The 20,451-nt window shown below is 39.3% G+C and overlaps 1 protein-coding gene across 1 annotated transcript in view; it reads right to left on the reverse strand.

Moving 5' to 3' along the window:
* Positions 1–20,451, reverse strand: part of col11a1a (collagen, type XI, alpha 1a) — a 77,441-nt gene that overhangs the window by 47,655 nt on the left and 9,335 nt on the right. The window contains exons 5-19 of the mRNA XM_054623281.1: positions 13,921–14,046; positions 12,468–12,560; positions 11,119–11,214; positions 8,898–9,179; positions 7,438–7,503; positions 7,145–7,186; positions 6,963–7,025; positions 5,366–5,440; positions 5,133–5,216; positions 3,701–3,757; positions 2,411–2,464; positions 2,240–2,293; positions 1,510–1,563; positions 1,287–1,340; positions 267–320 (exon numbers count right to left, since the gene is read on the reverse strand). Of these exons, the coding sequence (XP_054479256.1) occupies positions 267–320; positions 1,287–1,340; positions 1,510–1,563; positions 2,240–2,293; positions 2,411–2,464; positions 3,701–3,757; positions 5,133–5,216; positions 5,366–5,440; positions 6,963–7,025; positions 7,145–7,186; positions 7,438–7,503; positions 8,898–9,179; positions 11,119–11,214; positions 12,468–12,560; positions 13,921–14,046 (1,254 nt within the window). The remainder of the gene's footprint in view (positions 1–266; positions 321–1,286; positions 1,341–1,509; positions 1,564–2,239; positions 2,294–2,410; positions 2,465–3,700; positions 3,758–5,132; positions 5,217–5,365; positions 5,441–6,962; positions 7,026–7,144; positions 7,187–7,437; positions 7,504–8,897; positions 9,180–11,118; positions 11,215–12,467; positions 12,561–13,920; positions 14,047–20,451) is intronic.

The following is a 20,451-nucleotide window of genomic DNA, read 5'->3' on the forward strand; positions in this document are numbered from 1 at the left end:
AGCCAGTGCTTACTCTCAACCTAACCAAATATTGTTGCATGTAGTAACCGCCTGGGGGCGGAGCTGGAGGGTAGAGTGGGGTAGTTAGTTTCATGGGGAGCAAACCCTCCTCCTTCCCAGTTGATAAGTTTACGCCCTGCTGACGCCCCCTGAGGGCTGAGTTGACAGTCCACCGCTGATGTAACTGAATGTTAGTGGTTTACCTCAGTTGAGTGCAATTATCTTAAAGTTCATTCAGGGTTTTGGTTGAAAGAGGAAGTACTTACTCTCTGTCCATCCTCTCCAGAGGCACCTGTGGGTCCCATTGGCCCTAGCTCCCCCTGAGATAGAAGAGAAAAGAAAGAGATACAGATTTGGGTTATTCATCATTTTTATGAACTGACATTAATGTTTCACTTTTTAGCCATAGGCTTGTTACATGTGTGATGTGTAAAATACATTTTCATACTGGACATTTTCTGAATCATTCTGACTGGTATGCTGTTTTCCTTATGCTGTATTTCATGCTTTATTATTACATTTCGATCATTAAGATTGGAAAATTGTTGGTTACTTTTAAAACTTTCTTTTTTGTCATTCTTGTATATCACTTTATTGTTTTTGTTATATTATGATGTTTTTATGATTTTCTCCCGCATGTTAAGAGGCATCTAAAACGCATGATTTGGAAAAACAGTAGAGTTAATCAGGCTCATGCAGTTTATAATAAAATGACACATGTTGATTTCCATTTCTTATCTTCCACATTGAAGTGATCTCTGCTTCCAAGTCTACTTCATAAACTGCAGCTCATTCTGCAAACCTTGAATACATCAAATATGGCTACCCGGCTTCAGTGCAACGCTACGATTACATTTTTCCTTGTCAGTCTTAATAATGCACATTAGTGGACTAAAACAAATTACAATTTCTTGTTCAGTTATTCCCCCCGTGACATTGCAGTTATTCACTCATCACATTGAAATTTGTGATAGTCACTCAATGTGATCTCTGACAGCAGCCAAATATATTTCATCCAAAGCATTTACCATCTAAAAGATACCCAACCCTTCAGTAAAGAGTAATCTGAGAAGACTAATCCCCAAGAACTACAGGATTTTTTTTAATGCCAGTTTTGTGAAGAGTTATCAAATGAAGAAACGGTATTTTGCTCTTCTGATATCTGATATGTAGTCATCTGCAACAGTAAAGGACTAAAAAGCTGATTTTAAGGACTTCAAATCTTGTATACTTTGAGAAATGATTTTGTCAAATTGAACTGCTGACAATGACCATACTGTACTCACCCTGTGTCCCTTTTCACCAGGCAGTCCGGGCAGACCATCAAAGCCTCTGTCACCCTGTATAGAAACAAAGCAGAGGATGTCAACAGACCACACAATATCACCAGGCATCAAATTCTTTATGGGCTGCATTATGCTCGTAGCAAAGCTTTATGAAAATAATACTCAAGTACTCATTTGTACTTAGTCAAATGAACATGAAAAGTCGTGTAATGGCATACGATACCTTGGAGCCTGGCTCTCCAGGCATTCCGCGGGACCCGTCAGCTCCGGCACGGCCCTTAGAAACAGAGCAGAAAAATTAAGTATATACATAAAGACTTATGTATTGTAGAAGTCAGTTAGAAAGATGAGTTATAGGCAAAACAACCTTGAAATTCTAGAAAATCTATGTATGTTTAAGATCAGTAGAAGTGGCTTTTGTCGTTTTGTTGTGTTATTGTGTTATATTTTTGGTCTTGTTCAGGTGGTTTGTTGGATGGTGCAAAGTTTTGACAGTAATGAGATAAAGATATCTGGAAAAAAATATTTAAATATTTCTTGAACCAGTAAACAAGTAGACAGTGTTGGCCCCAGATAAGGCAGTATAGCAAAAATAATGCTGACTTACAAAAAAAACACTCGTTGACAAAATATTAAGCAGCAATATACAAAATAAATTATTTAAGAAACCTAGAGGTCGAACTAAGGAAGACTGGAAATCATCTCTAAAGCCTGTATCCATAGCCTGTTTTAACATTTTGGCATTTTCAGACAGATTTACTGCCTGCCCATTGATCCAAGGATTGGAAGCAGCGCAGGCTTTTAAGCACATATCAAGCAATTGTTTGTTGGTCTGGAAATAAGCTTCTCAGCATTTGAGCAGTGACCACAAGTACAAACAATCAAACAACAACAAACACAGACATGTGAGCACACACACACTGAGAGTGGACTGGGTCATTGAGTTCACTCACCCTCTTGCCAGCCTTGCCAACTTGTCCTGGAGACCCTTGGATGCCACGGGGACCCTGTACAGACACATGAGGCCCGCTCAGTGACAAAGAGCTAATAACCTGGGAGGTGGTCTTCATTCACCGGTCAGGGATATTTTATATGCATTATTATCATCATCGCTTCATATTCACCTGAGGACCAGGGTCTCCAGCTTCACCTTTCAGTCCAATACCACCAGGGAGACCCTGAGGAGAGAACACAAACCTCACATAAATACTTCGTTCAGCCTGTTACACAAGCAGCTTGCTTATGAGAGAGGAGTAAAAACATTATGTAAAGTAAACAGCAGATGGCGATGTTGAGCTCAAGAAATACATTCTTTTTGTGTGTTCATCTGAAGAAAAATGAATCCACACGTTCCTGTTAGTACAGATGCATGAGGACCTACCTAGGAAATGAGGACAGTCCAAAACAATAACATCCTTTACATTCTTATGAATTCTAGCATGACTCTATGACAAATCATATTTAATAATTGGATTATGTGCAACTGGCACTCACTGCTGTTCATTTGGATGGTAAAGGCATATTAATTATTCGCTTTAAAATGTATGTAAAATGATCCTGATCGCGTTAATGTTAAAAGGCATGCAAGCACATTAACACAACTGGGTGTCTTTTTGCATTTACTCTGCTTAATTCTAAAAATGCACTGCTAAACTGTTAGTCAAGCCAGAGATTTGGGGCATATACTGTAATCTGGTGATTTGGTGATTACAGAGAGACATTTTAGAATCATGAAATAGGTTGAATGTCTGAAAAGCTGGGTTTAAATCAATCAAGATGTAAAACATTTCATTAAGGTACCGATACAGATAAAAGCAGAGCAGTCCTTATCTCATCCACAGCTCTTTTCATCTCCTTATTGCAACATGATTTCTGATCATTTTGCTTGGCCTTTAGCCTGAGAAGAGCAGATTAAACAGAGGGTAATTCTTTGTGTTTTTCGCAGGGCCCTTTACTGCTGATAAATAGTGGATCGTGTATCAACAAGCCCAAGAGAACTGATGGGGGGGTGGGAAATGAAATTTTCTTGGCAGCTGGTAGCACCGAACAGTCAAGCAGTGTGGCCACTGAGCCACCAACTGCTGATGCAACAACATTTCTAAACAAGCAACCAGGTGTCTGGTCTCCCTCCAATTCATTTTTCCTTAAAAAAAACACTAAGATGATTTTTGTTGGACAATGCAGAGCTGTCAAGAGCATTGAATTCCAAATCTATTCATGAAATATTGGTGAAATACCTTTACCATCAAGCTTTGAGTAATTGTAACTTTAAGTGTCATAGTATTGATCTGAAAGGATGTCTTGTAATATTATAGGAATAGGAAGAATAATAAGCAAGTGCTGGAAATCACAACAGGTAAATTGCCAAATTCCTGCAAACAACCACAGAAAGCAAACAAAAAAAGGAGACTCACCACTGGTCCTGATCTTCCTGTCAACCCCATTGGCCCTGAGGGTCCCCTCATAGCCAGCTGCAGGGCAGAAACACAGGCAAGAACAAGGTCAAATTCCACTTAGTGAAATCCATTCAAATTATGTTCAGTAAATCCATTGTTGAGGAACAAAGTCTACATTCTGTACAAAGAGCATATATTGAGTCTGCATTTTTTCACACTTAAATGTTTTCAACTAATGTCATGCTTCAATTTTATAATTAACACCTTGTTTCTCTCATACGCTTCATATTTTCTATATTAATTGCATGTTTCTTCTTGCAGGTCCATGTTCCATGCTCAATTAAGTCTGTGTTTTCTTTATTTTTATTTAGTTAATGTAAATGTTAATCAACTTTATATTCACACACATTGTATTGTACACACCACAGCAGAAAGGTGAAACTGAGCCTCTGCATTTAACCCATCCTAGTACAGGGGGCAGTGGGGGGGCAGCAACTTTATAGCACCTAGAATCCAGTTTGGGGTCCTGTGCCTTGCCCAGGAGGCAAACTGACACCTGTCAGCTACTGTGTGGGGACTTGAACAGACAACCTACTGGTTCCCAAGCCAAGGCCCCACAGACTGAGCTAGTTTCCCCAGACAAGAGTTATTGTTTTGTTTATGTTGTTGTTTGACAGAATCATTCAAATCAATAAAATGTATGACTATTATAAAATGGTGTCAAATTTGGTTGTGTCCACCAGCAAAATGTTTATATTTTCCTCAACAATTAATACATTTTATTTTTCTACAGTAGATCTTTTTACAAAAAAAAAATCCCCTATTGCATATCTGGGCAATTTCTGGGCATATCTTGCTCAATGTGCTCACAAACTGTATAAGAAATGTGTCATAGCAAAACATGCAAGACAATAATTTCACCACATTTCATTATAATGTATATGATGTCTTTGTACACATTCTGGATAATTATCTGACTGCTTTCTTATTCTGTTGTCTCACAGTAAAGCAAACTCAAAGATTTGTTTCCACACTTAATTTCTTTGTTCACTCTGGTCACTGACTGTGTAATTAATGTGGGATATTGTGCAGAAATTCAAAATACAAAGTGCAGATTTGGTCTTTTCCTCTATCCACCCAAATCCTCTCCAACATATATACAACAAAGATATTTTCTACACCTGTTGGTTCAGCCCACCCACAGGACGAGAGCCCCTAAAGTATTTTTAACGGTCTCTTCTGTCTGTCCATCTGTTCAAAGTGGCCTTTTTATGTTGTTGCTCTTCAACCTGCTTGGTATGTCTCCTTTTAGCCTTGCAAGGCCAACAAAATGCAGCCCCCCAATCCCTCCCCTACTTTTTCCCTACAGCTGTGTGCAGGGAGCAGGGTGGGGGTTGGTCAACAACCTTTGGGTTACCACTGTCTTTTTTAAATGACCTTTTCTACTTACTCTGGCCTGGGACAGGATGGCCTGAGCTTGGGCTTCTTGGGCAGAAACCACTGGACCCTTCTCACCATCCCCACCAAAACGGAACTGTTGAATAAACACACACACAGACATTAAAAACGTTCTTCATTCTGTATGTCTGCACTATTCAATACCCTAGAAATGAGTAAAACTATGGAATTATATGATAAAAGGTGGCTTTCATGTACTTCTGTTGAGTTATTCTGAGCACTTACTGGCAGCATCAGCATGGTACCAGGGGGTCCTGCCAAACCATCAGCACCAGGCAGACCAGCACGACCAGTAGGACCCTGCAATACAGAATGGAAGCCACCAGATTTGTAAAATGATCAACTTTGTAAGATTTACTGTAACATGTGGAGGAAAAGAAAATTATAAAAGGACAGAGTGATCATAGAGATTTGGATTTTCTATTCCTTCGTTTCATCCTCAGTGGTTAATAAAAAAATACAAGATCACATAGCTATTTGTATGTATATAATGTTTATCTATTATCATATCAAAATATATAAATTAATAAGTAACATTGTTTAAAGCTGCCTAATTATCTTCTCTACTCTGTTGTCTTTGACACATGTCCAACATGTGCATTTTAAGAATTTATGATGGTGTAGATCACTGAAAATTGCAGTAAGATGGTACAACAAAGTGTAGACAAAACGCTTAAAATATAAGCATATGTATGCAATGATGTTGCTTCAAATGTTCCTGACCCTGAATCCTTTCGGTTTAGACACATAATTTGTGCCATTACATATGCTGTTATGGCAGTAATATGGATGGAAACACAAACACAGCCACACACTTTCACAAGCACACACACATACACACACACCACACATGAGGAAACACACAGATGGAGCAGTACATGCTGGAGGTGTGCTGTTTGTTATTTTGATCAACATTAGCTCCTCCTCCTCCAGCACACATAGACTAGGCCTGTCCATCTGTAAACCACACTACTGTCTACAGTCCAAAACCAACATCCTTTTCCATTCATTCTTGTTTGCATGTGTGTGTGTGAGAGTTTGTGTTACAAATTTGTGGAACAGGGAGTCTAAAGAGCAAATCGTTAAATATGGACACTTCTAACCAAGGGAAACAGGACAAATGTTCCACATCTTCTAATCTTACACAGGCCAATGTAATTTATGTGTGATGGGTTAAATCTCACTTGCTTTTCACATCTATAAGGTCCTACTGTGTTTGGGGAATATGCGATGTTTGTTGCTAATGCTACTGCTGTTTAGTTTACTTTCCACACTGATTTTTACTGAAGGTTGAACTGTTGAGTAATATTTGAGACCTAATATATAGTTTTATTGGTCACCTGCCAACCAGAAACATATCTTATGTGGCCATGGTACATAAAAGCTTCCTAAAATGGTTCTATACAGCAACAAAATTATTTTAAAGTGGCATAATAACACATTCTCTTATAGGTCACCTTACCAATGATGTGATAAATACATATACACTCAACCTTTTGTTGTTTATTTGAACATTATCTGTCATGTTGCATGCTAACACTTGATAGTAAGCTATTAGCATGATCTCAGTAGACAGAAAATATACTCTTAAGCAGCACTTAAATGTCATTCATAAAAGAAAATGCAGCTAAGAAAGGGAGAAACTTTTAGAATTAATTTACACAAATATCAATTAACACAAGAGGTGCTGCAATGCGTAGTTGAGTCAATGACCTTCAGTTGTACTTTGGTTTGATCATTCGATGTCCATATTTTAAGATAGTACAAACCCACTTTATATTAACAGTATACGGCTGGTTTGGGGGCATAAATGACAACTCACCCTGTCACCAGGATCTCCAGACGGGCCTGGGGGTCCTTGGAGCCCTGAGGGACCTGGAAGACCCTAAAAAGAGAAAGCTCAGTCAGCACACCACAAGCAGGCAAGCTCAATAAATTCTGACAACGTGGTGTATAATTATTCTCAGGTGCACTACACTGACATATTTTTAACAATATACTCACAGCTGGGCCATGGGGTCCTGGTGGTCCTTCAATCAGCATGCCCTTTGAAAAACAAACACATTGATTCACACCACAACCACTGTCCTGTGCTACAGCAGGTTCAGGGTAAGTCAACAAATTTTGGGGGAATTTTTTTTGGGGGGGGTTTTGATCAATGCTTTATAAAGGGTCTTTAAAGCAGTTAAAATGTAGTTCAGGAGTTGACTTCATGTCAATTGGTTTTGAGAAAAACTAGGCAGCTCACTAAGTAAATGTAATAATTTGAACAAAAATGACATGATTTTATCACTCACAGGCTCAATGACAGCCGGCTCGCCCTTATCTCCCTTCTGGCCGAAGGCTCCTCCAGCCCCAGCAACCTGTAGTTACAAAGCAAGCACAGAGGTGACATTCACACAGCAGCTAAAGTCCACAGGTGAATAAATAGCAATGAGGAGCAAGGGGAAGGCCGTTCCGCCAGAGAAAATAATGTGTTATTGCTTGACCAATCACATATTCAGTGGCAACTACTGTAGCTATAGAGGCAGTGAATCAGGAAGACAGAAAGTGAGATAACATGATGGAACCAAACCAGCAAAAAGTTAGTTGTAATGGACCTCTATGTGCTTGAAATGGAGCAATGCTGTCATTGCATTGCCACTGTGCTGTCATGCAAACCTCACAAAAAAAACAAATCAATACATAAATAGAGAAAGAGACAAAGATACTGCCCTACAATGTAGTTTCACATTCAAATGAAGTTAAGCATCCTCTTTTCTAATCTTTGTGCAACATTGCAAAGAACTATATCTAAATAAATTGCCAAACACAACTGCATTTCATTAGAGGTAGTGAATTAGTTCAGCTGAATTGTGTATTAATGCGTGTTTGAGGGTGAAGGTGGAGAAGTAGGGGTTGGGATTAGGAGTGTGTGCCTAGAGGGGTACTATATAGGTGTATAAGACCGCTGAAGTCTTTGTCCTCACATGGTAAAAATACCCACAGGTACACAGACACAAAATTATGTGTGATGATGTCCTGACAGTGGGTACATTTTAACAGCACTGGGGCCACAATGACTAAATATAAAGACAAAGTGAAGAGAAGGATGCATGTTAAATAATTAGCTGTGACTGTTGGTTGGTTGGAGAGGGCAGAGTTCAAAACTTTGGGAGGGAAGTGAAAAGAAGCAAAAGCATCTTGATTACAATTGTGTTTGAGTGTGTGTGCACTGTGCAGACAGCTGCCTATGAGTTATGGGCTTATTGCTAAGCATACAGGGAGGGATATGTCACTGACAGGCTGCTCGTTTAAATGGCAGAGGAAGAGAGGGAGGGATCCGCTCCGACTTCTGGTATGAGTGGGTGGGGAGGGGGCGGTGTGTATGGATGGTGTGCAGGCTTGGCCGACACTCTGACTGAATGCTTTGTACGGAGAAAGAAGAAGTTTGAAGAAAGAAGACAAACATGTGTGAGTTTGAATAATGTCAAAATTTGATACACTAAATTAAAAAGTAATCAGTAACTCCCTCTCTAAGAAAACACAGTTGCATGCATTTTCCCTATCATAACTGTCAATCATTAAATCACCAATCACACCCCAGTGAGACAGCAGCAAGACTCCACACTTAACATGACAATGACACATTGCCAAGCAACCAACTAGGAAGACGTGCACTGGAAGACAGAGTGAGTCCATAACACAGACGGAGACGTTTAATGCGTGCCGATCATGCTCACACCCGTCAGTCACCAGGCCAGGGTGTGGTACTTACGGTGCTCTCAGAAACGTCAGTTTCAGCAGCAACCCCAGGCCCCACCTCATCATCTTCGGTTGCCGTGGGTTTGGGCTGGGCCCTGCCATACTCATCATATTCCCCGTAATCATACAACCTGTTGTCAACCTCGCCCAAGTCATACTCCTTTAGGTCATATTCCTTAAAGTTATATGCTTCCGCACCAGTGTCCAAGTTGTCCACCGTTTCTGGGACAACGGGCTCCGTAGCAATGGGAGTGGCCTCGGTAACATATGCACCAACAACATCCTCCTCCACAGCCTTCCAGGTGTTACCCAGGCGAAGAAGGGGGGAAGTGATGGTGAGCAACCAAGGAAATAAGGATGTTAGTTAAGCAAAGGAGGCAAAAAGTCTACTTTTAGATGTTATTAAAGCAAATTGAAAATAAATTCAGCATGATATGCAGAAAACAGTATTCTAAATAACAACGGTAACACCTTATTTATTCAAACAACAATAATAATCTTAAGGAATGAAGAGAATATCTGTCAATTACTGGGCTGGCAGTATTGTGCTATAGTAATTTGAATATGTCCAAAAAAGGGCTAAACTATACACTTTTATGTACTGAATTGTGTTACTAATTATGTACTGGAGTAAGTATCTCCATTAACAATCCTAGAAAACTGGTATCAAATTTTTCCAAGATGGATATGTTACAAATACTGTATGTTCTGTTAAATCACACAGTCATGAAATAAAGTGGTGCAGTAATCCCTACAACACACTTCATGTTATAATACAAAGGAATAAAGTGTTACCGTAATGACTGAATAAAATCAAAAGTTTGTTAACCCTTCATGTCAAGAAAGACTTGATTGCAGCCTTCCTTTCTTTCTCATCATACTACTGATACAGACAGTAAAGAAAGGCTGAAATAGATGTCTGAAATGACACGAGTAGGGATTTTTCATGGAGATATCATGAATCATCAGATTATAGCAGCTGTGCAGATATACAGAGTGCATCAAGAGACATATAAGTCAAATTTACATCTGTTATTAAACAAATCCATTTGGATGGAAAATGTTTTGAGCCGCCTGTGAGATTACCCTGATACACTCTGTATTTGGCACAAGTACTGCAACCACAATCACCATTCATTCCAAACTATTCATTGTTTAGCTGTAGCTTTGCAGAGCAACAGAATAGATGTAATTACACAGTTATTATTAGCTGTACTCAATTTTGCCAAATTATATATTTAAAATTACATGTAGAATCACATCCACTTTGTCAAACACTGAGGTGGCACATTCATGGCTGGCTGTGAGGAGATTCCAGACTTGGTGATCATAGTTCTTTTAGAAGTAATTAGCAGAACTAGTGATCAAAACCAAGCTCAAGATGTGATGGACAGAGCATATATTGTTTAAAAGATAATCTCAACTATCATTTACAGTAAGTGGCATTGGCTGAGCCAGGCTCTGCCATCATTAACTTCTTTTAATCCTGAATAAGGCTGCAAATCTTGTCATCTCTCCACTCTTAGTGTGGGTAATAAAAGAAGACAAGCAAAAGTGACTGAGGTAACAAGTCTGAGCAAATGGCACTATCTCTAAGTATCAGAGGACATGTGATTGGCTCTTGGTAATAGTGCACATGTTACTGCACTAAAAGTCTGGTGGTTTCTATTAGAAGGGTCAAATGTTTCCCAACCAAATTTCCTTTTCTAATCATAATATTAGCATACATTACAGCAAGTTTGGCATTTGCTTGTTTCTCATTTCTACTATCCAGAGAACCTCACACTTTAAAACCACAACAGTTTCCAGATGCCACACATTCTTAAACAACTAGGTTATCTTGCCATGTCTGAATGGGTCTAATGTGTTCATTTACCGAGAACTAACAAAATGTGCAGCCTTAGTCAAAAATGTATGGCATGACATAAAGCTACAAATAACCTCAGGGTCCACCGCATTATTCCTAAGCATGCAATGCATCTGTAGGATCCACATGGTGTATGCAGTGGAACAAGTGGCTTGTAGCTTTAAAGCATTAAAGAAGTCATTCCCTATCCATCATTTCTGCAACACTCCAAAATCTTAGTAAAGTCAAAAGACACATCCATTCATGAGTGGTTGTGTCTTTGTCATTTCATACCAGATACTTCTTGGGCAAAATCATCCTGGCTCGAATTTTCCAAAACACCTAACACTGGTTTTTAGAAGAAATTGAGAATGAAGATGAAAATTACCTCATTAGGTCCGCTCGTGGCAAAGGGGGACTGAGTTTGAGTACCATCTACAGTTCCGTAGTCATAGTCTGTATTGTAATCTCCTACATTGTTTGGCTGAGTCATGTTGAAAAAAGGAAAGAAATATAAAGCGAAGGTTAAAACAAAGGCTCAAACCAGGGGTTATTTGCTAGGGGCTCCTTTCAAGCTGGCTACTTCTACAGAAAAGTCTGTCATCATAGATTTTCCCTTCAAGGCAGGAAGATCTTGATGGGATTTGGTCTCGTCTTTACACGGACGTTTACCCTAAAATTGCCTCTGGGTCGTGCTGGCGCTGTGGCCTGGTAGCCAGGCATCTGTCGCTTCTTCTTAGCTGCAAACTTTTTAGCTGGTGATTTTTTGGCAGCAAAGAAGTTTAAGGGCTTGGCCTTAGTTTTACTGAGGGACTTTCTGGTCCTCTTCTTTTTCATGGAGACACTACGTTTCTTTCTCTGGAAGAGGTGGCGGCGACAAAGAACACCAAGACAAACATGGAACATTCAAAAGTAGAAATGATTTAAAGACACAATCCACAACTGTTTAACAGAGTCTTTTCCAACCCAACTGTCCCAAGTGGTCCACTTTCACGTTTCAGCCCTTGTTCAGTAGTTGGCCTGCATGGTGTGAATTAAAATGTTGAGCACGTACATCAACTACAAGGGCTGCAATTGTTGACAATGTTAACATTAACTTTAGATTATGTAACAGTTGGGTAGAAAGAACGCTGCACAACAATCGAGGACTGGGCCTGTCATGTGACACACAGGAGAGTTTTCAGGCACATATAGGTATCTATCTGGGACAGATACAAAACACACAGGATTTGCTTTTCAGCAACTCTTTACAGCTATTGCAATAACAAAATAGCCAAAGTGCTTCTGCTGCAGTTTCCAAACTGAAAAATAAAATGTTGCCAATATCTATTTATATATATATAATGTATACAATAGTTTTAAAGACATGCTGGAATGCAAAAAAAAATAAAAAAATAAAAGCAGATGGCATTTTCAGAGTGAAAGAAGCTAGTAGCCTCATAAAACAGATAGAAAAAGAACTGACACACTGAGTATGTTTACATGCACACATAATTATCAGAGTAGGCATATCCATTTTCATGGAAGTGGGTAAATCAATATTTTGGGCTGAAATAGTCCAATCAAAAATATTATCATTAAACTGATTACTCAAAATGATTGGCTTATTGTGTGCACATAAACATAACATTGAGACAGACAACACAAGACGAACTGAGGGATGGAATGCATGACTGACAAAAAGAGAAATTACAGGAAACACATTCTTTCATTGTTTCTTTTCCTTTTTTCATTTACCTGTGGTTCAGAATACTCATCGGTCGGAATGATGTCTGTGGCTCCCTCAGAGTAATCATAGAACTGAGAGTAATCTAAATCGTCAGTAGTGTACTAGATAGGTTGGGAGAGAGAGAGAGAAGAAAGAGAGGAACGAAGAGAGGTCTTAGTGTTAGCATTAGTGCTCTTTCAGCAGGATGATGATACATATGGTACATATCATCATGGCCATGCTACATGTTCAAAAAGTTAAAACCAAGATGTAATACTAAAACGTATTATAATGTATAATTTATAACACAGTAACATGTTATGAGTTATCAAAACCTTTTGATAATCAAAGCCAAGTGTTAATAAATTAGATAATGGTTCTAATATGGTGAACAAAGGAGTAAAAAAAGATGAAACTAGCCATGTGCGCCTACAAACATGTAAGCAGATGGGATGTTTAAAAGCCCATAAAACACGGGAAAACAACAGTGAAAACCTCAAAGACAAAAATACCAGCTGCATTGTGGGGATTTCGTAATGGAACTTTCTCACTGCAATGACTTAGAAGTTCAGCAAGATTAAAGGGTCTGATTTATGTAGTTCTCTTGCAGTTTCTTAACAAGGACAGAAACAAATGAATACAATATAATCATACTGAAGTGCAGGGGGAAACCTAACTTCTAGTCATAAAGGTTTATCACTTCATGCTGCAACATGGAAGGGACGTTTGAACATGAAACCAGGCTTAACTGATTTAAAATGATGGGTCATGGTATTTGGCAGTATGTGTATTTCCTATGATCAAATTCACTAAAAAAAGATGGATCTCTGGGGTTGGGCTGGCATTGACTTAGGTTCAGACTCCACCTTGCTATCTTATAGCTGGGAAGTGTCAGTGATTGTTTCACCTTGCCCCTTGTAATCATCTTTATGATTAATGGGCAAATAAAAAAAAAAGGGTTAGCTAGTTAAAATGTTCCACTTTGTCCGTGGATGCTGCTTGTTCTTGTTTCCAACTCTTACTCACCGGAATAAGAATTATAAGTAAACAATTGTGGTTAATAGGCATTTATGAATTGCAGGAAAAGATCAGAAAACAGAATAGTTAGCGCTATCTGGCTATCAGCTGCTTTCATTATTTTGAAGCTCTAATAAAACCTTGCCAAGCAGTATATATTTTAACATTAATCAGTTACTTTAATTAATTAACTAAAAACTCATCCCCTTTTGAAGTAAATATACGAGGTCACTTAGGCTGCAAAATGTCTTCCTCCAAATTGAGACTAAATATCATCATATGCGAATACAACCTGACAGCTTTGGTTTCCTTGCATGTCAAAGACATCAGCAGGCCATGAATACGAACAATAAGCAATACACAGGTTAATGTGAAGCTCTTCAATATCTCCTGTTAAAAAACAGAAATGAATAAGTGCCCCCCATTGATGTATCGAATCTCCCCCACCCTCCCTGGATGGCTGACCTCTTCCTCTGGCTCCTGGGCCTGCAGAGAATCACTGTGGGGAGTGTCACAGTCCGGGCTGTAATGTTCACAGTAGTCGTATGCTGCTTTGGGATCAGCCACAATCAGGAGCTGCTGGATGTCGCCCTGCAGAAAACCGAAAAAAGAAACTTGTTACTTTTATTTGACCCACATGTAATCTTCCATGACAGTTTAAAAAAATCTATCGTTAATAGTAGAAATCACTATTTTGAATTAGATGCATTTACTTTTATTTGACACACACACACACACACACACACACACACACACACACACACACACACACACACACACACACACACACACACACACACACAGAAACAAGAGGGTCATGTCTCGTCTTGCTCACACACGCATACATACTGTGGCATAAATGTAAATCTCAAATTGCAGATGTGATCTCTTTGGTCCCATACACTTATAAAGTCTGGCAGAGTAAATCCCCCCCTGGTATGATTAGACAGCTTGACACACACCCTACAGAGTCCACCCTCACATGGTGAAGGGAGGAAACTAAGTTCAGACGATAGGAAGATTATTATTATTATTATTATCAGCACCAGGGTTTACCTCAGGAAATAAAATAAACATGTAGAATCAAGACACAAGCAACACCTGGCATGCCCAAGTGCTACAGTAAAATACCTATTCAGCGGTTTACTCTTCAGCATTTACCATAAATTTAGTGTTGCAGTACTTTTAGATTAAGTTTTAGTAAAATAATCTGCCACATTATATAATTGTTTCCTAACTATTTAACTTTTTTTTTCTTGCCTAAAAACGTTATGCAATAAAAAAAAAAAATTGTTAGAGGCCACAAAATCAGACGAGCTCCAAATCAAACCTAACCTGTCAACAGCTTTTAATTTGAAGCCTGAGCTCAAAAGTCCACATAGTTACTGATGGTGTTCCGTGCACTGAGTATCAAATTAAGAAAATTAAGCCATCTCAAAAAATGTGACCTGAAAAAAAAAAAAAAAAAAAATCACAATGGCTTTGAATGAAACCATGGCACACAGGGAAGAGTTAAAACTCAGATATGGTTGGGGAAAGTTGCTCAAACCACAATGTTCTCTATAGTTGGTACTGAAGACACCACAATGCTTGACACCCCTCCAGCAATGTCTCGCCTTGTTATCAGTCCTACAGCCAAAGCACACAGCTAACTGCAAGACAGCAAACATTGGCGAAAACATCTGGATTTTTCTGGTTTTTGAGCCTTTATAGCTGAGGGGGGGGTTCTTTGGAGGTGGAAAAAGGGGCATGTCTTTGGTTAGGATGTTTGGCAGGCATGAGATGCCAGAGCCCAGAGGTAAAATCCTGATGCACTTGTGTGAGCAGGGACAATAGACATTGAAGAGCAGAACAGACGATTGGCAGAAAAACACGAGAGAAATGAAGCAGGCTGCAACTTGTCAAGAGAATGTGTGTGAGTGTGTGTATCCTCCCTGTGTTAAAACTAGATCTATGGATCCCTAACATGTACCTTAGTATATACAAGCATGTGCTAAGGCTTGTCCTATGGGAAAACAAGAAGTGCTTCTCCTTGAAACTTTCTCTGCGTAACCATCCATCAATATCTGGCAGCACAGCTTCAGTTCGACAGTGCAGAGATCCCTCCATGTGTGACTTTGGGTGGGTGGAATGCTACTTTACCTTGATTTCTCTCACTGGTCAAATCAGTGCAACTCTAGTCATCTCTTGTCAGTCAATTACAGGTAAGACATCACACACACCAAACTTGAAATAAGAACAAGCAACCAATCCTGCCTTGCTTAGTCTGCCACTACATTTAAGGTTTTTTGGCCCATTCCTCAGATTGCCAAATATCTGATCCTATCCGAATGTTATGCTTCATTCCAGCCTTCTGATTTAATGAGTAAATCACAGTACATCTGCTAATACAAGTTATTACACTGCAGGTATTACATTTGTTATGGCTACAATCCTTGATCATGTAGTGTAAGCAGAGCATCATCTCACTTCAACAGTGTGAAACATCAGCTGAGATACATTTCCTATTGAAATGCACAATAGTTATGTATTTAAGTGTCTGAGTTGTTGACCAAGAAAACACAAAAGTAACCTGTTAAGTGGACATGGGACAGCAGTAAACCTAGGTGTCAAGTCTGGAGAGGCCTCAGCTGAGTGTGTGTCGGTGTGTATGTGTGTTTGTGAAGACTCGACGGAGAAAGAGAGATCAAGCATTGCCCTGAGTTAAGTTGACATGTATTACCTCATGTGTCACCCTAAGACCAACAGTAAATGCTTGAACCCTGCCTACAGTCAGCTCTAATTAGTCCATGTCTGAGAGCCACCCGTCTGCACACAAATAGGCTGTGGAGACTTGGTGTTCAACACGAAAAGACAAAATGAGCCTGTACCTGTAGGTTATACCATAAAACACTCTTATTAAATCAGATAATCATCTAAATCCTTGCCAAGGTAACTACAGTAATACAACTTTTCTGGTAGAAATTGTACTCCTATGGACAAGTTTCTTCCTTTAACTGTGCAATAACTTTACAGTTGAACATAACAAACAAGCCCTAATCCACGAAGCCAAGCCAAGTCAAGTGAGAAACTGATGTCAACTCAGGAAGGGAACACCAATAGGGATCCAGAGACAGACAGGCAGGGATTTAGAGAGAGCAGCTGGGATGGTAAGAGATGTTTTGTGCTGGGAAACACCTGGGGAGAGTTATGCTGAGGCTCGGGACCTGTCTTCCATTGTGGACTGCTGAGATAAAAGACCCTGGCAACTTGGAGCAAAGCCAGAGCTGCAAAATATGCCCCTCCTGGCTACAGCACAGCATAGTACAGAGCAGAAACAGGCCCACGAGGCTGTGCGCTAATGACTATGTTGTCAGAGGTCAACGAGAATAGAGAGAGGCTGGAAGAGAGAAGCGGGGTCAAGACCAAGGTGAAACTTGTGAATCCTTGTGGAAATCCGTTTACTACTCCATACCTGTTATTTCCTCTGTTTTGTCATGCATTTTTGGCAGTGTTCCCCCTTCAAGTGGAGCTTATTAAGTACTTAACTGCATCATTAGAATGACAGCGGATGATTTTATTCTTTGTGTCTATTTTTATCTTGTATATTGTTGTTAGGCTAGGTGAGAGCTGCCAAACGGAATTTCGTTGTATCACTACAATGACAATAAAAACCTCTTTATCTTATCTTAATCTTAATTCTTACTATCAGAGGATGATAGAGTTTGATTTTTACTGAGATGTCTAAGTTCTCTGTTTTTGATTGTAAAGCTGATTGATCACTCAAAGAGCCGCTCTGACACTGTGTTGTCTGTTCAGAACTATATGTAATTTTAACTACATCACTACTAAATCTGAAATGTGTGAACTGAATTTTTTCTTTCTTCATTTAATTAACAATGATCAGATAACAATTTCCTTTACCTCCTCTGTGTTGCAGTGAAACAATGAGAGAGAAATGGCAGATAAATAAAATCAAAGCATTTTCAACCTTGACCTCAGCCTGGCCACAAGGCACCATGGGATATAAATACACATGGAGGTTACAGGAGTGCATATTAACTAATTAAATATGTGACAACCCATACTACCATAATTATTTAGAATGCCAGAAGAGCATTAGTATGTCAACTGCAGTATGCACCAGGCTTTCCTACAGCATCTAGTCGCATTTAGCACTGTACAAGCCAGCATGCTATTCTGGCCATTCTGACCAACAATCCTCTGCTCAGCGGATATATGAGGACAAGGGTCAAAGTTCAAAGTGCAAATGTTATGACTATGAAGTAGATCCAAATTGAACACATACTGCATGCAACAGTGCATACTTTGTGTAGGAAGCTGCAGCAAACTAAAAGTTAAAAGTAAAAAAAAATGCGATTTGGAACGCAGCTAGTGTTCCCACAGAGGTGCTGCATGAAGAGAACCTCCATGTTGTGAAAGGTCAGTATACAGCTCTGTTAAGATTTGTTGTGGTAATTACAGGGCGAGTGCAGGGCATCACCAGCCAAATCAAAAGTAGTCGTCACCATCGGTCCTTTGACATACCTTTGCCCAGGGCAACATACCTTTGGTCCAGCCATAGCTAACTGTAATTAGACAACCCCTTACAACAATTAGTCACTTCCCAAAAGCCTATACAGTAAGGTTCTCTAGGATGGGAGGAGAACTAAGAGACCAAGAAAGGCATAGGAGTTTCCACATCAGACAGTTGTAGGATCAACTCTCCAAAACACAGACAGACGGAAAAGAGATAATTTCAAACATAACAGTTTAGAGGGCTGAAATATGGCTGTTGTGTTTTATTTGCATGTTATTATAATACATCGGCAGTTATAAAAACAAATTTTGTGTGCAAAGCAAAGTTAGAATGCTGTCCTAAATAACGCTTCTTTTGCTATTGGCTATCCAGGCTAGCAGACCCGCTATGAAAATATCCAACACAAACCAAAGTTATCTTTAGACAAGAGCATCTTCTGGCTACACTGGTGGTGTGGCATAGAGACATAGAGCACCTCAGCTCCACCAGGGCAGATATGTATGAGTGTGCTCGATTCAGACAGGTCATGTCAGCGAGGCATGAATAGACGGTCTCTTTGCTTTGGCAAAGTAGGGGGGCCTCAAGGTGGGTTGGGTGGGGAGGGATGACTAGGTGGTGGGCAGGGGAGAATATGCGACGGAGGGGGGGGAGGAAATGAGGAAGGCCTGACGGGGCAATGAAAGACTCCCATTCATCTAAATCCCTTTGCAACGGTGGTCGCCTCCAACCTGGGGCAGGTATGGCATGAATAGACGTTTATGAAAAATGTGGGTCAGATACTAAAAAACGATGTCCAAGTTTGAATAATGGAGCAAAGATTTTATTATTAATTTAATATCAAATATTCCCCTTAAAATCAATAAATACTATTGTGGTATAAAGGGGAGTAATAACTTAACTTTGGAAGAAACTTTGTTGTTCAATCAAATCAAATATAATGACTAACAAAAATGATAAAAAAAGAGGTAAGACAGAGAATCTGCTGTGGTGCAACATTTGCTGCCATATCTTTCAGCAAAACTGATTTTAACATTTAATTTATTTGTTCATTGGCTTGAATGCAGAAAGCCAAGGTATTTCCTTCCCTTGTATATCCCAGCATGTATCGGGCCCTGTGGATCTCTGAGGAGAGCAGGGACAGAGAACAGACAGGAGACCTGTTCCAAAAACCACACAGAGAAGACCCTGTTAACGGACTTATGGCTCCTATTTTCAGCCCTTCCACTTGCCCGACCTCTGACTGGACACACTGTTTCATACAAATGCTGGTTTCAGTGCCCTCTCATAAATCTAATCAAAACTGACAGGAGATATGAAAGCAGATCTGCTTATAAAACTTTGCATCTCAGAAAAACTGTTTTTAGCTCTTGAGCTTTAGATGTCAGTAACATCATACAGCAAATTGATTCAATATTTTCCCTAATGAAGGTCAATTAAAAATAAACACTGTTGTCAGTCTACTATACTATATTTTAACATCATTCTGTGTACTATCAAACTGATGTAACTTTAATGTACTGTATGTTGGCAGCATATTTAAAAAAAAAAAATCAAAATCAAATGCTTTTCCAATGAATGCAATTTGTATTTCCTTCATTTGGGCATCCAAAATGATGACAATACCCATATTTTAATTTGACTCTTTATCGGTGAACACCTGCATTAACCAAATTACCTCAGTGTAGCACTAGGTCATACAGAGCAAATACCACAAGACAAAAATCCAAAGTATGATATGAAGAGCAACACAAAATAATTAGAAAATCGTTGTGGACACAAGTAACATGGCTTTAAATATGCAGGGCCCTTTGTCCCCATGGCATTGGGAAGGTATGCTAAATATATAATATGGCTTTAAATCAAGAGCAACAGCATTAATCATTCATGGCATCAGAATAATGAATAGTCATTCCTGCAGCCCAGAAACAATCAGCACTCACAATCACAAGACTGTGTGACCCCATACAGACTTTTTAGTGATGCTTTCTTCCAACGAGAGAAGACCATGGGTCATAACAATTCAGTCACTGTCATCATTTACATCCGCCTTACCCCCTGCCAGCATCCAGCTCTGGATGAACTGTGCCTCAAAGCAATAATGTCATTTTACTGATATTGTGAATCATCAGTAAAAAATTATCACAATTAGTTTTGTTTTGTTTTCAAAACGCTCCGTTGTATCCTCATCAAAACAAGGTCTCTTAGTATATACATCCTTGGTACCTTAAACCTTACAACTGACTTTCTTGTTAAAGCAGCAGTCTTTCTCCTTTAGAGCCAAGTAACATGTACTTACATGACAGAATCAAATCATCAATTTTTCTAACCAATAACTATATCAACCTCAACAAATAATAACACCATAACTGCTATTGCACTTAAAACTTTGTATTAATAGGACACGTTTTTTGCAAAAGAAGGGACTAAAAAACTCCACCTCAGTTTAGTGCACTTATCTTCTCTAAATCAACACAATT

Source organism: Anoplopoma fimbria, chromosome 21, assembly GCF_027596085.1.
Source record: "Anoplopoma fimbria isolate UVic2021 breed Golden Eagle Sablefish chromosome 21, Afim_UVic_2022, whole genome shotgun sequence".
In the NCBI taxonomy this organism is placed as follows: Eukaryota; Metazoa; Chordata; class Actinopteri; order Perciformes; family Anoplopomatidae; genus Anoplopoma; species Anoplopoma fimbria.